The sequence below is a fragment of the Lutjanus erythropterus genome, chromosome 1 (assembly GCF_056507025.1).
Source record: "Lutjanus erythropterus isolate fLutEry1 chromosome 1, fLutEry1.hap2, whole genome shotgun sequence".
NCBI classification, from domain to species: Eukaryota; Metazoa; Chordata; class Actinopteri; order Lutjaniformes; family Lutjanidae; genus Lutjanus; species Lutjanus erythropterus.
The window spans coordinates 4497528-4515183 of record NC_139317.1 but is presented as its reverse complement, the minus strand read 5'-3'; the positions used below and the strand labels follow the sequence as shown (position 1 = coordinate 4515183).

At 40.0% G+C, this 17656-nt stretch overlaps 1 protein-coding gene across 1 annotated transcript in view; it reads right to left on the bottom strand.

The window, feature by feature from the left end:
* Nucleotides 1-890: 890 nt before the first annotated feature.
* The window catches only part of znf408 (zinc finger protein 408), a 31055-nt gene continuing 14289 nt past the window's right edge, over nucleotides 891-17656 (bottom strand). The window contains exons 6-9 of the mRNA XM_084725992.1: nucleotides 16862-17071; nucleotides 14442-14565; nucleotides 8628-8861; nucleotides 891-1589 (exon numbers count right to left, since the gene is read on the bottom strand). Of these exons, the coding sequence (XP_084582118.1) occupies nucleotides 922-1589; nucleotides 8628-8861; nucleotides 14442-14565; nucleotides 16862-17071 (1236 nt within the window). The 3' untranslated portion in view covers nucleotides 891-921. The remainder of the gene's footprint in view (nucleotides 1590-8627; nucleotides 8862-14441; nucleotides 14566-16861; nucleotides 17072-17656) is intronic.

Below are 17656 nucleotides of genomic sequence, written 5' to 3'. Positions count from 1 at the left end.
TTGGTTCTGAACCACTTCACTCCTCCAGTCCCTGCCTATTATTTGCAGACCTTCTCCAGGTTTCAACAAATTATATTTAAGACTTTTTAAAGATCGCTGTGAATGTAATTTAAGTCCTAGTTCATGTCCATACTGGCAAAAGATTAATCACACTTGCTGCTTTAGTCTTGTAGTTGTTACATCATGATCAATACAATTTCATCCCAAAAACACATTTAAAAGCAAAATGCAACTTTATAAAATTAACTTTAATTTTATAATCAAATTTTTAAGACCGTTCAACATTGTAATTAAGTAATTCTAAGATATTTTAAGGCTAATTTCAGCTTATTGGATGTCAGACTTTTTAAGGACCTGCAGAATTTGCCCCTCTTTGCCTTTCCACACTTCATTATCTCCACATTACTGATGACTATTTACCAAAAATCTCATTGAGATAGTATTTTGTGAAAGCACCAACAGTCACCCCTACATTAATATGGATTAGGGCTGAACCATTTGGATTTTTAAAGAATATCTAAATGAGATTATTCTGACTGATATTGCAATTGCGATATGATTTGTGATATGATGGTAATAATAATTTCTGCATCACTGTTCTTATTTTCTGTAGAATCTGATTTGTGGGACGGGATATCTCTGGCTCAAAACATTCAATTAAGTTTTTTGACACACATTTTGCCTCAAAAAAAAAAAAATTGCACCTCCTGTGATTTGAAAATGAGTCAAAGCCGTATTGTGATTTTGATAAAATTTCAATTAATTGTGCAGCCCGAACATTGATATCCAGGCATTTGGTCAAAAATACTGTCATATTTGAGTTTGGCCTTATTGCCCCGCCTACTTTATATACGGTTGGGTAGTTTAATCTACAGCAAACATATTCATATATAGGACATCTGTCCTGCAGAGACAGTTTTTCTACACCGTGTTTATCTCGACTGTCTGAGCCACAGAGCAGAGTCCGCTCCCCTCCTCCTGTAAGATCAGCAGCTCTCCGACAGTCTGCTGCCCGTGGACCACAATGCACTGCTCCGATCCCTCTGATATCACCACCTCCACCAGCTCCTGCCCCGTCCCTGCAGGCAGCGAGCTCTCCGAGGTGAGAAGCAGAGGGGCGGAGCTTGGCGTGGACAGGTCGTCTGCGTGGACGTAGACGACGGCGTGCTGGACGTCACCTGAGTCGTCCCTTGTGGTCTCGTTTGCTTGAGCTTTCCTTCCTTCTTCCTTTTCCTCCCCTTTTCCTCTTCCCCTTTTCCTCTTCACCGGATTTGCCTCCTTCTCTCCTTCTCCTTGATGGAGCGAGCTCTTCTTGGGTCGGCCTCTGATTGGTTTTGGGTGACTGCAGCCTAAAGACGCCGAATCTTGCGCAGCCTCTTTCTTGCTGCTGTTCGTCTCCTCTCCACGTCCTCCTCCTGACTCCGCCGTCTTCACCTCCTCCTGAGTTCCGCCCTCAGTCCGGTGCTGAGCTTGGTGCCTCAGCAGACTCTGTCTCACAGTGTAGGAGGCGCCGCAGTGGCAGCTGTACGGTTTCTCCATCACGTGAGAGGACTTTATGTGTCTCCTCAGCTTGGTGGCCAACGTGTAGCCTGAGGAAAAAATATTATGGTCAAATCTGCTTTCCATAAAGAATTATTCTGAATTTTCTACCATATATCAACAGGTAAAGGACCGGTTTGTAGGACTTAGTGATGTCTACTAGTCAGCTTGCAGATTCAGGACACCTTGCCGCACTGTCCCCTTCTAAGCCTGAAGGAAAACATACAGTGGCTGCCATATATAGAGCCTCTGGGCCTCATGCAAGAACATTTTGATATTTTTACATTCAATTTCTTGTCATTTTTGTCGTACAAAGGGCTCGTAGGAACCACGTCAGATTCAGCAAACACTTGTAACTTCAGATAACTGTGTAGACTTGTAAATTAGCATAATTAATGCACCAATAAGACCATATTAGGTTACATTTCCTGCCACATATGTCAGGAAGTGTTCAATCATGAAAATGGCAGCAAAGAGTAAAAAGAAGAACTTTATGAGTTGGAAGAAATTGAAGTTGCAGTGGAATTAAGGGAGCTGCTAAAGCAAAGAAACAGGAAAATGAGTCCTGTTAATGCCGTGTTACCTGAGGGTCCGACTGTCACTGAAATAAAGAGGACATGTCTCGATATGAAAATGGCTTCAAAAGAAAAAAAAAAAAACACCTCGCCACAGCAAGAGGCGAAGGATGATTGCAAGGAGGAATTTTTCATCATAGAGATAGAGGACAGAATAAGTGAGGATTTTCCCACGGAGAACAATTTCATAAACCTGCAAGTGAAGATAAACGGCCAATCCACCTGACAGTCGGTAATAATACAGCATTGAATTAATGATCATAGGCTTTATAATCGAAACACAGTCAAACTGGATAATGTCGACGTACATAATTATGAAGTGTAATTTATGTTTCAAACTCAAAATGTCTTCGAACTAATGAACTATACAGTCATTGGTGAAAAACGTTGGTTTGGATACCAGCAGACTGACGGCACATGACTCAGCAACATAAACTGTGTTTGCATCTGAAAGAAAATGCAAAATACAAGAAAACTAGTGAATGCGACAAGTTCTCCTGAATCCCGAGTGGTTCTTGCAGGAGGCCCAGTGTTTGGTTTGAAACGGGACGTGCTCCCTCTGCAAATATAAAGGACTCATTCTAAGGTAACGAAAACACAACAGTTCTTATTTCCAGATGATTATACACCAATGAAAACATTCTTTTAAATATTATATTCCATTTGTGCCATATTCTGCCGATAACCCCCCAGCAAAATCTAACACACTTGACCTTTAAATAAACATTTGAGAACATCAAGGCACTGCCAAAATTACATTTTAGAAAACCAAGGCTATTATGTTTGCTCTTTGGTTTTCACTTTTTTAGACTTATGAACTCAAACTGGTGTTTTTAGATCTTTAAAATCATCTCTCTTATGTAAACCGTTTAATTTGTTTCTAAATCTTTTATGTTCTGTTTTTTATTATTATTATAAAATTCCACTAAAAGCCCCCAAACCAATAATGTGTTAGTCTGTCTGTTAATACTTTTGGACATCCCTACACTGTCCGTGGCTCTCAGCTCCAAGCCAACTGGTTTCTACTGAATTTATTTATAAATCTTTAAAGTTCTCCTCCAGACAATACCCTGCTATGAATACATGTATTTTTGAACAGGGTTCCTCTCGCCCTCATTGAGAAATTCTACATGTTGGGACTATTCACAGAAGGCTTGGGTGTTATCTGTGTTTTCATACCTTCCTGACTTTTCACCAGGGTGTACAGTATTATTGTAGCATATATGACATTGTGTAACTAACAATGCTTTGTGTTTCATATGAAATCAGCCTTCAAAATCATCTTTCACTGGATTTACATACATATGACCCACAGATTAATGAGTATATGGGTAATAAGCACCTTATTCCCGTAGATTCTTGCCAAAGGACCTGATGACTCTTGTTGCCGTGGATACCAGCACATCATTTGGCTGAATGGAGAAGATTTACAGACGTATCATGTGGCTCATAGACTGCTTTTATAGCTTTTATAGTTGGAAGAAATCGTCTAAAAATAAAGTTATATGTGGCAATATTTTCATGATTCCATATGCAATCATACTTAATTAATTACCAAGGACACCTTGGCTATAGAGCAGAAATAACAAGCCAATTATTTCTTTTCTGCCTCCAAATAATTTTTCTATCATATTTAAGATAATGTTGAGAAAGAATACAGGGTTGCTAAAAGAGTATTGAAATTAAATGATGATGAAATAATGAAAGTTTCCTTTGGTGATGTTAAATAATTAATAATAAAAAAAAGGCAGTGAGGGATTCTTGTCAGAGGAAGTGGGACACAGATGTAAAAGGGAGACACGTCTATGGCATACAGAAATCAAATAATGAAAAGTTTTTCAAAGGGAAGTGCAGGAAAAAGGAAATAATTATTTATAGATGAAGATTCTGAAACTCTGTATTTAATAGCAAAGTGTGTGTCAGATAAATGTGATGTTTGTACAGTGTAAATATGATTTAGAAATAAACGTTCTATGTGACAGGATATATGAGCTGAGAAGGAGAGGAACGTGGAAAGATTTTAGGGATGAGTAAGAAAATGAGGGAACGTTACAAGGTTGCAAGACACAGCATTAAATTGTAACATGTATTTTTCCCCCCTTTCTTTTAAATTAGAATGGAACTTGAAGAACATAAAACCTCCTGAGGTTACACACTCCAGTACAGTAGGTGGCAGTATGCACTTACGCTAAACACGTTTGTTTGAGATCTACCATTAAAATCAGAGAAGAAGAAGAAAAAGAAGAAGGGGAGAAATTCTGGATCACGTGTGACCCACTACCACAGCTTACACTATGATGACCAGTGAAACAGCATTGTGTTCATCAAGATGGCTAGCATTAGCATTAGCAAAAACATCGGAGAGATTCATCCAAACATGTTTGCATCAGAACGATAAGTGTAGTTAGCATCTTTTATCGGTTTATATTGTTTGTTAGCTTGTTAGCTTGTATCTGGCAGTGGCTGAAAAACTGGTCTGGATGGTTCCGGTTTATTTGCCTGAACTACAGACATTTTAGGGAGCATAAACATTTAAAAATGGCTCATTATAGTTTCATTCTTTAAAAGGCCCAGTCTTTTCCCTAAAACATCTACATAATGCATTTGCTGGGGACTATTTTAAGCAGTGGATTAATCCACCTTTGGTGATCTAGTGAGTATTTGTGGCAGCAGGACGGTGTGTCTGAATAAACTACACTGTGCGTGTTCATGGTAATGAACATGTCAGTCAGTGCAACAGTGTGGCTCACTGACGTGGTTTCTAATAGTTTCTGGATGATAGTGGAGCTCTACGGCACAGAGGAAGAAGATATGCCAGACTGTGATACACCTGCAATTTTAATGGGATTGGATGACAACAAGAAAAGTATAGAACATCACCAGACTTGTCCATTAAATTAAATTATATGTAAATCAATTTGAATCGGCCTCAGTGCATGACTACTGCTGCATAACTGTGAAAGATTGGAGTCCATAAATATCAATACTCTCTCCTGAAAACACATTTCACAAAAGTAAAACAAAATGAAAAGAAAAGAAAAAAAAAACGCCATCTTCGCCCGTCGGTCAGCCATGAGGGATAAAATGCCACTTGTCTAAAAAGAGTTTGAGTCCATCAATAATGCAATCACTGAACTCAGTACAAGTTTTCTAACACTTCATAAAAAGTAGATGTGGACGAAGTCGTAATCAGCAGCTTTCCAATCGTGTATGCAGGACAGAACATCTGCAGCCCGCTGAGCGAGACAAACAAGGTTGGTTGGAGGGGAACTGGCCAGCGGGTGCTTCGTGCCCCCGACTGACTTTTTCATTGACTCATTTTTGAGCTGCAGTTTGTTTGTTCAGTCCAAAAATCTCCTCTCATCATGTTAGAAATTTACACCTGAAATCGCTAAAAGATGCTACAGATGATTTTCTCTTTTTTATATTTATATTTTCTCTATTTTTAAAATGCTCACCACCATAATCCAATAAAAGAATAAATGTGTTTTGAGCTATGTTTGACTGAAGTTTTGAATAATTAGTTAATCTACAGTTTGTAACAGACATTACTGATGTGCGGGAAATTGTGATGTTAAAGGGGAAATCCACTTATTTTACACATCAAAGTCACAGATTGTAGAAAGATGGGTACCATGACAACTCCCCAAAAGTGAAGCAAGAACATCTCGATCGTCCCCTGGTGGCTGGCTGCAGTACAGGTCATAAATTTCACCCCTCTATGTTAGCAGATGGCTAATGGGTCAAACAAGTACACACCAAATACTTTTTTCTCAAAGATTGTTTCTGTCATTTTAAGTCATTCTTATCACACTGATGTTAGTTCAAGTGTTTATTTTCCGATCAGTTTGATTTTAATTATTTACTTGATGCTATAAAAAGGAGGTTTCAGGTCATGATTGACAGCTGAGCTCTGCTTGTGATTGAGTTGTCTGGCTGTATGGGCGGGACCTTGATACTGCAGCTCCAACCCCGATCACTAGTGTCCAGATTCTGCCTCCAAATTACGTCACCAGTACAAGATGGCAATGCTGGTATCCAGGATATTTTGGCTTAATTTTTGAGAACAAATCTTGTTTACAGGTCTTAAAGTGTGCTGCTGCACGTGAAAAAAATTGTAGAAAGTTTTTTGTAAACTAGCACCTGAATCACTGACCTAACTGTTGACCATCAAGTTGTATCATGGGTAATGTAGGCGCCAGTTGTTGCTGTTATGTTACATCAGTTTTGATTTAAAACATAATTTTTAAATAACTGGGCTCAGCAGCCTCTACAGACATCATGACAGAGGTAATGAGAATGAAGAGGACGTTGACAGAGGAAGCTAAGAAGAGAAAAATGAAATGACTGAGCAAGAGTTCACCGGACAACAGAAAACTGGGACTGTTGGTGAAATAACAGGCTGACAAACAGACGGCAAGCTGGCCTTCTTACCGTTGGATGAGTCAGTAATATTAGTTATTTTCTACGTTGCGTGTATTTGCACTTGCTTGATATTTTGCTGTGTTAGCAAAGTTGTCGATGTGCTAGTTTTTGATCTTAAGCAATGTACGCATTAGAGATATGAGTGCACAGCTCTCCATGTATAATTGAAGTGAACTCTGAAACTGGAACACCAAGTTGCAAAAATTACCAAATCTTACATAATGTTGCTTTAATGTTTTTCCAACAGCAGCGGGAGAGTGGAGAGTGAATATTGGACTTACAGTGTTGTGAAAAAGTATTTGCTTCCTTACAGATTTCTTCTGTATTTGCTTTTTTTTGTCACACTTACATGTTTCAGATCATCAAACAAATTTTAATATCAGACAAAGATAATAGTTTTTAAATGATGAGTTCATATATTAAGGGAAAAAAAGCTATCCAAACCAACCTGGCCCTGTGTGAAATAGTAAATGCCCCCTATCAAGCGCTTGTGATAACTGTCTTTCACATCGCTGTGGAGGAATTTTGTCCCACTCTTCTTTGCAGAATTGTTTTAATTCAGCCACACTGGAGGGTTCAATCAAATTTAAGTCTGGACTTTGACTAGGCCACTCCAAAACCTTCATTTTGTTTTGTTTTTTTGAGCCATTCAGAGGTGGACTTGCTGGTTGCTTCGGATCATCGTCCTGCTGCACAACTCAAGTGCGCTTGAGCTTAAGGTCACGAACTGATGGCCGGACGTTCTCCTTCAGGATTTTCTGGTAGAGAGCAGAAGTCATGGTTCCATCAATTACAGCAAGTAGTCCAGGTCCTGAAGCAGCAAAGCAGCCCCAGACCATCACACTACCACTACCATGTTTGACTGTCGGCATGATGTTCTTTTTCTGAAATGCTGAAATATTAGTTTCACGCCAGATGTAACGGCGCTTTTGTCTCGTCAGTCCACAGAATATTTTCCCAAAAGTCTTGGGGATTGTTAAGATGTTTTTTGGCGAATGTGAGACAGGCCTTTGTGTTCTTTTTTTCAGCAGTGGTTTTCACCTTGGAACTCTCCCATGGATGCCATTTTTGCCCAGTCTCTTTCTTATTGTTGAATCATGAACACTGACCTTAACTGAAGCAAGTGAGGTCTGCAGTGCTGTAGATGTTGTTCTGGGTTCTTCTGTGACCTCCTGGACGGTTCACCACTGTTCCATGTTTTCTCCATTTGTGGATAATTGCTCTCATTGTGGTTCGCTGGAGTCCCAAAGCCTAAGAAATGGCTTTGTAACCCTTTCCAGACTGATAGATGTCAATGACTTTGTCTCTCATCTGTTCTTTCTTTAGATCGGAGCATGATGTGTTGCTTTTTGAGATCTTTTAGCCTACTTCATGTTGTCAGACGGGTTCTTTTTAAGTGATTTCTTGATTCTACAGGTCCGGCAGTAATCAGGCCTGGGTGTGGCTGGTGAAATTGAACTCCAGGTTGATTTGGATAGCTTTTTTCCCTTGATATAAGAAATCCTAATTTAAAAACTGCTTTTTGTCTTTACTGAGGTTATCTTTGTCTGATATTAAAATTTGTTTGATGATTTGAAACATTTAAGTTTGACAAATGTGCAAAAACATAAGTATCTGTAAGGGGGGAAATACTTTTTCACAGCACTGTACATTTGTCAGATGGCCAGAAACAACACTGTGCCTCCTGGATGTGTAAATAGGCCACAGTTTGCTAAAACTTCAAACTTCATTGGTGATAATATGTCAGGGTTGTGCTCACAGCTTGTTGTGCTACTAAGTCTGCAAAGTGGCCCAAAAAAACCCATGAACTTAGGTTTAAATCTTTTATGTGTAGAATTTTAAACTTTCTGACTTTGTTGCCTTTTTGTCGTAGTATCACAAAGACGCTGTGATGCTCGGCCTGTGATAAAGTCTGCAGCAGAGGAAACTGGCCATCCCAAATGGTGAGAAAATGGGGGCACAGATTTGGCACAGAATTATGAGTTATCTAAGGGGAGATTAGAGGACTTACTCCCAGACTAACCCAAACCTCTTGATGTTTTTCCCACAATTGTATTTGACTTTTAAATTTCAATATTGTGTTCTGACCTTTTCCACAGATGGGGCAGCGATGGGGCCTTTCTCCAGTGTGCAGCCTCTCGTGGGACCTGAGGCTGTGCGGGTCCCTCAACGATTTTCCACAGTAGCTGCAGAGGAATCCTCCCCCAGTGTGGGAAAACATGTGCCGACGGAGCTCTGGTTTCTGGGAGAAGCTCTGGTCGCACTCGGTGCAGGGATACGGCTTCTCTCCGCTGTGAATCCTAAGATGGCACTCGAGGTTCCCTGAGAGACAGACAGACAGTTACAGAGTCAGACAGGAGGATGGAGATACAGACAGTCAGAGATTAGACTGTCGATGGGGGAGGCTGTGGTCGCAGCGGGAGCAGGGCGCGGTGAATATGCATTTGTTCAATAAAGTGTGAAGATTAGGCTGTCTCACAAAATTGATGTTGTCACTTTGACAAATGAAAACATAAATTGAAGAAATTGATCACAGCTGGAGACAGCAGAGACTTCCACTCTGTGTTACAAAAATAACTGTCTAATAGTCTCTTGTTAAAAATAATCAACTCAAGTTTTCTCTTTCACATTTAAAGGAATACTTTGACATTTTTCGGAAATATGTTTATTCTCTCACTGAAGGTCAGATGAGACCGTTTCATCGTCCTGTGTTGGGAAAAGAGGGCGGGTCTGAGACGTCATCGGCTCAAGGAGCACGAGGAAACAGCTAGCGTAGCTCTGTCAAAGGTGCCCTCTTTCATTTTAACAGTTCCGGAGGTGTCATATTTAGATGTGGTCTGTGTGTGCTTCATGAGTGTTAGCGGAGTAAACAGGACATCTCTTGAGATGGTGGAAGGTGTGTTTTTTCTCTTTTCGTGGAGATTAGCTGTTTCTCCTGCTTTTAGTCTCTGAGCTGAACTGTGATACCGACCCTCTGCAGAGGAAAAAAGCTAAAAACTGCTCTCCTCATATCTATATACATTATTTAGTTAGAATTTTTAAAAGTGTCGATTGAAGGTCGGGGTTTAGTTTCACACTGCTGGAGTTTCACAGGAAAACAGTGTTGCAGAATCTCCCAAACAATTTAAGTGAATGGTGACCAGTTTTCAAACCAAATAACCCCCAAAATGCCTCCATATTGTTCGTCTGGTATAATCCAAGACTCCTAAAGCCCTGACATGCCAGGTTGACTTGAAAGATGTCATTCGCAATGTTTTTTAGCCTGAATCTTCATCGTAGATCCTCATCTTGGAGCCACATTCTTGTGCCAATGCACACCCGTCTGAACTGGGTGTGTGCGGTGTGACAGTGTGCGTGCACAAGTGAACAGCATGTCGGGGCTTTAGGAGACTTGGATTATACCAAAGAAGCAGTACGGATGCATTTATGTTTTTTTCTGTTGTTTTTTCCATTTGAAAACTGGTCACCATTCACTTCCATTGTTTGGGAGATTCTGCAACACTGTATTCCTGTGAAACTCCAGCAATATTCTGCAGGCTAAAAAACTAAATGTGACCTCAAATCAGCATGAGGGTGAGTAGATAATCACTGAATTTTCATTTTTGGGTAAACTATTCCTCTAAATAGAGCATGGGAATGAACTAATTATCACAGACTCTTCTAAATGCTCTGTATTTTGTGAAAACAGTGTGTTAAATAGTCAAGTTAAATCATGTGAAACAAAATCAAAGGATGAAAGGTTTCCCATGCAAACAACTATTATACAATTGATTGTGAATGTGCACATTCACAGCTCATCCACAGATGATTGGCTCCTTCTTGGGAGAAAAATTGCTTAACAGGTCGTCTGACTCAGGATGCAGACTGTAGGTATACAGCTGTCACTGGCCACATGTTAGGGCTGCACAAGTAATCGCAATCACAATACAATCACAATACGGCCAAGTGCAACGTTCAAAATTGCAGAGCCAGAATGCAATTTTTGAAAAAGGAAAAATGTGGGAGAAAACAGCATAATAATGTGGTACTGTAGTGCTGCAGAGATGACCTGGCCTAAAAATTTTGTTCTCCAGATGAAAGAAATGATGATGTTGAGGAGAGATGAGGACAGGATGATGACGACGTGACCAAAAAGAAGAGGGTAAACATCAGCAAACTCCTTGAACTCTGCATCGTGTTGCTTCTTTAAATGTTTGCTTGTGTTGAGCGGCTACTTTTCGTTATGTGGTATCAGGTGGTGTATATATCAGATATATATACCACACATCAGGCTATAACAAAAACATTGCTCATCTAATACTAGCAGAAGTATTGATATGAAGCCATAACAGAAACAGGATGGCCAAATCTAGTAAGAAAGTCACTGAGCTGGGAACATTAAACATGTCCTCAGCCAATCTCTCTGCAAACACAGAGAAGGAACTAATATCAGTCACGGACGACCTGGAAGGCAAGACTAAACCAGTTTTACACACATGAAGCTCACTGATGTAATAAAAAATGTGGTTTCTTCAAAGATCCGGAGGAGCTTGGTCAAGTCTGGGAAAAGAATGCTGATGATGTCACAACAATGTCATCAGGATTATCTTGGTTTGGGCTTGGAGACGGCAAATTATAACAGAAAGCATGTAGTGCAAACTGGGAACTTTAAAGATGTGTGTTTATCAGGAAGGGAGGGTCGAGCAAAATATGCTGTTATTTGTTGTTTTGCTCATAAGAGGGGGAGACGCAGGAAAGGGGCTTTAAACAGAACAGATTACATCATAAGCGCAGAAGAAACTAGACTATAAAACTAGTCTGTTGAAGTATAAATCCAACTTAATGTGAGGTTATGTGGGAAACCAAGTTGTAATCACTCAAAACTACATCTGTGATATTTAAGATGTAAAACACTTCTTTTCTAGTTCGTGTAAGTACTTTGTGACTTAATATGGGTGCCCAAAGTCAAGAATGCATCATGTTCATGGTTCCCTGCAGTCTATTATAACGGATTCCTATCACACCTGCAATAAAAACCATCTCCACTAACGTCAGAAGAAATTATTATACATGATGAAATATCTGCAGGGAAAACAAGCAAAGATGCTAAGTCACACAGCGAAGGCAACATGTTTAAGGTGAGAGCCACCTGTTGACAACATCAACCAATAAGTAAATTATTCATGAGCATCTTTTTGATTCAGCTCGGTGAGTAAATGATTAACTCATCACATCTTACATTTCTGAGTTGGGAAAAGGTCGAGACGAACGGCTCAGTGAGTCACAGTCAGGTGGTGAAATGAGAGGATAAACTGCAGGTCAGACACCGGGGTGAAGTTAGTTTGATAATCACCAGCTGTTCAGCGTCTAACATTTAACAGCTTCGGATAAAAACCAGCTGGTGATTATCATCATTACCATCATCATTTGTTTCACTCATCTGCTCATTTTTGCTTAATATATATTTTGATTTAAAAGTTCTTCTTCTGGCATTGACCCCTAAGAAGTCATCTCCGTTCATCAAAATTACATATTTATAAGTTTTCCATGAAAAAATCCCTTCATGCCTTAAAATGGTTTAGATGTAAGTCTCCACCTTTGCCTCATTGAGCATTCATGGCTCTATGAATATGCAAATTAGCCCGAGTCTCTATCTTCAAGTGGCGTTTTTTTCCACCTTAAATGAAATCATCTCCTTTATTTGCATCTTTGTTTGTTTATAAACTGTATATGCTTATCTTCATTACTTCACTTACTTTATTTTATCAGCCTCATATATTTATTTCATCCATTCTGCACCTCCATCTGTTTATGTATGAGCTTGGTGCTTCTTGATTATGTGCTCTAATGTTCCTTTTTTTTTACATCATACAGACAGACTCATATGAGTCTCTGATTTTAAGTTTTGTTCTCTAAATTCGTCATCTGGAAAGCACTTTCTGCTAATGCTTGAAAAGTGCTATTTCAATAAATTATAATAATCATAATTATAATTACAATTACAAAATTATAAAATTATAATTATAATTATTATAATCTCCATCCGTTTCTCTGCCACCCACCTGCAGCTCAAGTGTACCTGCTCACTAGAGTCAGACAATTTAGACAATTATATCGGTTACTGGCAACTGGCCGAGTCCATTACCAGTTGTTTTATTGTTTGTTTTTTGTTTGTTTTGTTTTGTTTTGTGTGTGTGTGTGTGTGTGTGTGTGTCTGTGTGTGTGTAATCGATTATAATGTGAATATTTTAATCAATTGAAAACAGAATGTCTTTGGGCTGTGGACAAAACAAGACATTTCAGGACGTCATCTTGGCCTTTGGAGACACTGATCTGCATTTTTCACCAATATTATTTCATAGTTTTTTATGTCTGTAGTGTTTTATAGTGTATTCTTTATGTGTATATATACCTATCAGGCATAACATTATGACCACCTGCCTAACATTGTGTTGGTCCCCCTTTTGCCCTGACCCATCGAGGCATGGACTCCACTAGACCCCTGAAGGTGTGCTGTGGTATCTGGCACCAAGATGTTAGCAGCAGATCCTTTAAGTCCTGTAAGTTGTGAGGTGGGGCCTCCATGGATCGGACTTGTTTGTCCAGCACATCCCACAGATGTTCGATTGGATTGAGATCTTGGGAATTTGGAGGCCAAGTCAACTCCTCAAACTCATTGTTGTTCTCCTCAAACCATTCCTGAACCATTTCTGCTCTGTGACACGGCACATTATCCTGCAGAAAGAGGCCAGAGACATCAGGGAATACTGTTTCCATGAAAGGGTGTACATGGTCTGCAACAATGCTTAGGTAAGTGGTACATGTCAAAGTAACATCCACATGGTTGGCAGGACCCAAGGTTTCCCAGCAGAACATTGCCCAAAGCATCACACTGCCTCCGCCGGCTTGCCTTCTTCCCATAGTGCATCCTGGTGCCAAGTGTTCTCCAGGTAAGCGCCACACACGCACCCGCTCATCCACGTGATATAAAAGAAAACGTGATTCATCAGACCAGGCCGCTTTCTTCCACTGCTCTGTGGTCCAGTTCTGATGCTTACATGCCCATTGTTTGTTCTTTCGGCGGTGCACAGGGGTCAGCATGGGCACCCTGACTGGTCTGCGGCTATGCAGCCCCACACGCAACAAACTGTGATGCACCTTTCTATCAGAACCAGCATTAACTTCTTCAGCAATCTGATCAACAATAACTTGTCTGTTGGATCGGACCACACGGACCAGCCTTCACTCCCCACGTGCATCAATGAGCCTCTGCCACCCATGATCCCGTCGCCAGTTCACCACTCTTCCTTTCTTCCACTTTTGATAGATACTGACCACTACAGACCAGGAACACCCCACAAGAGCTGCAGTTTTGAAGATGCTCTGACCCAGTCATCTAGCCATCACAGTGTGACCCTTGTCAAACGTGTTCAAATCCTTACACTTGCCCATTTTTCCTTCTTCTAATCAACTTTGAGGACAAAATGTTCACTTGCTGCCTAATATATCCCACCCACTAACAGGTGCCATGATGAAGAGATAATCAGTGTTATTCACTTCACCTGTCACTGGTCATAATGTTATGCCTGATCGGTGTATATTCCTTGCAAAATCACAATTCTTCTGTTTTACTTTTTTTAATTTCACACTTGCTTTTGGCGATGTAAACATCTGTTTCCCATGCCAATAGAGAACCTTGGACCTTCAATTTGTTCTTTTCAATTCGTTCAACTTTTACCATCATTTACATCCCACAGATCCCGAGTTGCACGATTACTTTATTTAATCATATCAGTCAGGAGGTCAGTGCAGCCTGCCGGCCTTTAACAAGATCTGGCCACAGCAGCTTTCTCACACTGAGCCCACCTGACTGTTAAAACGCTTGGAGCAGCTCCAGGATCAGAGTTTAGCCTCAGACTTTACCTTTCTGACTGAAGCACTTCCCACAGTGCTGACAGATGTGAGGTTTTTCGCCTGTGTGCAGCTTCATGTGGTTCCTCAGAGAGCCCGAGTTAGCCAGCAGCTTGCGGCAGACTGTACACTGCACCTGGGAGAGAGAAAAACAAAATCAAATGCAGCATGTCTTTTTAAATACTTTAAGTTCAAACTGCTGTTCGGGGAGAAAAAAAAACAAGACCTGCATAAAAAATTAAAGATGTTACATGAAAGATTTTAAAATTGGGCTGAGAGGCGCACAGATGGAAACACAACTTTTTTAGAAACTGTGTTTAATAGTCTGAAATAGCTGAGGGGGAGGTGAAGCAGCAGCAGAAGCAATTTAAAAATATTCCTCCTTTGTGATTGTGGATTTCAGGAGAAATACTGTTCATGAGTGAAAAATGAATCAATTAAGCTGCTCACTGTCCTTTTTATTAAAACAGCACTAATTTAAAAATGTCACCACACATGAGTGAACAAGCACTTAACGGGTAATTTGGGTATTTTTTCAACCTGGACCCTATTTTCTCATGTTTTGTACCTAAGTGACTAATAGGGACAACAGTGTGTGCAGAGACTGCTGCAGCCGACTGCCACAAAACAAGCTGCAATGTAATCCTTATGGGATTTCACACTGCCAAAATGCTTGTTTTTGCTAATACTGTTATTTTTTATTGTCTGACAACATCATAGAAAGGATCGCTACAGAGATAAACCTTTCTGTGACAAAGCAAGATTCTTTTTGTTTTAACCAGAAACAGACGATTTATCGCTCTCGCCAAAGCCACCAGACTCCATTTACTGAATCAGTAATCATAAAACGCACTTCATTCAAACTCGATAGACACACAATGACACTCACCAAAATCATCTTGGTTCATCCTTTCAGTGTTCTAACAATAACCAACTCTGGCTGAAATGAACCCTTAATTCACATTTACATGTGGAAATGTCGGGAGAGGAGTGAGAGGGAGGCGGGACGTCGGGGGCCGAATTCACAAATGTTCTGAGAAAACTCTAAAGACTAGCTTAGGAGTGATTTAAGACAATTCTCAGAGTGACTCTGAGCAGAGAAGGGACAGAAACTTTTATCTTCATGAGGAGGTGTGGTTGGTTGCTCGGTATGACTCATGTTTTTAATAAAGGTGTGACTGGTTTATCCAAAAAAAGAGGGGAAAAAAGAGAAATGCACTCCTCTGATAATCTAATTGTCTAGTCTAATAGTGTCTATTAAACATGTTGTAATTAGTCTCTTCACATGTCTGTTTCTGGTTAAACAAAAGGTATCTTACTCTTTTAAAAAGGTTTATCTCTGTAGGGATTCTTTCCATGATGCTGTCAGACACTCAGAATAACAATCTAAGTCTGTCAGTGCATTACAGCCTGATTTATGGAGCAGACTCACTGTTGTCTCCATTAGTCACTTACATAGTTCTCACAACACAATTGTATGTAAGTGCGTATGTGTTTTTATACAATAGGCAATTGACTTCTTTCTCATTGCCAGTGGATGGCGTCGCATGCTTTAAGACCTCCTTTGTCCCCCTGTCCTTCAAAGCCCTTGATTCCAAGCTAGCTGTAGCCTCACCATGCAATGCTTTTTTTTTTATCATAACTGTTCACATGTATTTTTATGATGACTCTATGTAAAACAGATGTGTGTATGATGGGCAGTGTGCAGTTTATTAGTTGGTGGCAGTATGCGCATGTAGTGTAGGTACTAAGTGTGTGTGCATGTGGATTATGTACTATATTTATGCACTATATCTTTTTTTTGTATCTTTTGACAGCAGACACTGTTTGTATCCAAGAAAAAATTCATTTTGGACAATGAAGTCTTTCATATCTCTTTTTTTAATCTTATCTTATCTTTTATTTGAAGAAAAGATTTTATTGTAGAAAAGGGGCAAAAATTCACGTGTCCACCTGTGTGTCATGTTTTCATCACTGCCTATTAGAGCTGGAGCCAATAAATACCTGTGATTACTACAGAGTCATTTGACCTGGGAGTGAATGCAGATTGTACTCTTTTCAATTAAAGACAAAAGCCAGATGTTTGTAGGTCTTTGTGGGTTGTCTGTCCAGTGTAAAAGGGGCTTAAAACCCCAAAACATGGCAAAACAGGGTCCAGGTTGAAAAACACATTCCTCCTAGAACACTTGCAAAGTGGATTTCTTGCATTAGTTTAATTCCTGAATTATTTACAATCACATTTACAGACACCCACTCTTCTTCTTATCTGCCTTTGCCAGCAGCTTATAGTATACATTGGTCCATTACTTTAACCTGTACATTAATGGGATAGTGGACATTGTTGAACCGTGTATCGTATGTGCATCCTTCATGTGCGTGGTGTAAAACTCTACAGGGAACCTTTAACAGCGCAGACTAAACCTCCTACCTACCTTCGGAGGCTGTGTGTAGATCATTCTGCTGCAGTGAAGGAGGCGGTGGATGCGTAGGGAGGGGCGACGTGCGAATGCTTTCCCACATTGCTCGCAGACATAAGGTTTCTCTCCGGTGTGCAGGACCATGTGCTCCTTCAGGTCCCGCTTCAGGCCATAGGTCTTCTCACAGTGAGGACAGGAGAATGGACGCTCGCCACGGTGGCTCATCTAGAAAGAACACCATTATTATTTCAGATAAAATGTATTATTATTACTGCTATTGTTTCTATTCACCAGGATGAGTAAATTGCTACTCTGCATGATGACTAAGCTCATGGCTAACAAGGGAACAGTCAGTAAAGGAAAAACTCCCCGTACCCACACACCCACGGTTTAAAAAAAGCCACCGGTGACGTATCTTGTTTTTTTTTCTGAGGCCATTTAGTTGTCAAGTGTTTTTTTCAATCCTGTGGCTAACTCAACAAAGAGGATATAAACTCTGATAGCAGAAAATGCTCAAAATTGTCCAAATAGTAAATGTCAGCTTTTGGTGTCAGTAAACAGAATCAAAGAGGAAAACCTGCTTTGTTGAGTTGCTATTTTGTTGAGACATTGTTTGAAAAAAAAATGCAGAGAGAAACAGAGAAGGAGGGAAGAAAATGCAATAAATAATAGCTATCCTTACAACACTGGTGTAAATGTTGGCTGATAAATAAAGAAATACAGTTCAGTCAGTTTGTGGCAATTTAGGAAAAGTGTTTTGTCCACCAAAGAGCACACTGACAAGTTTATTATTTAATTGAAGAATGTCAT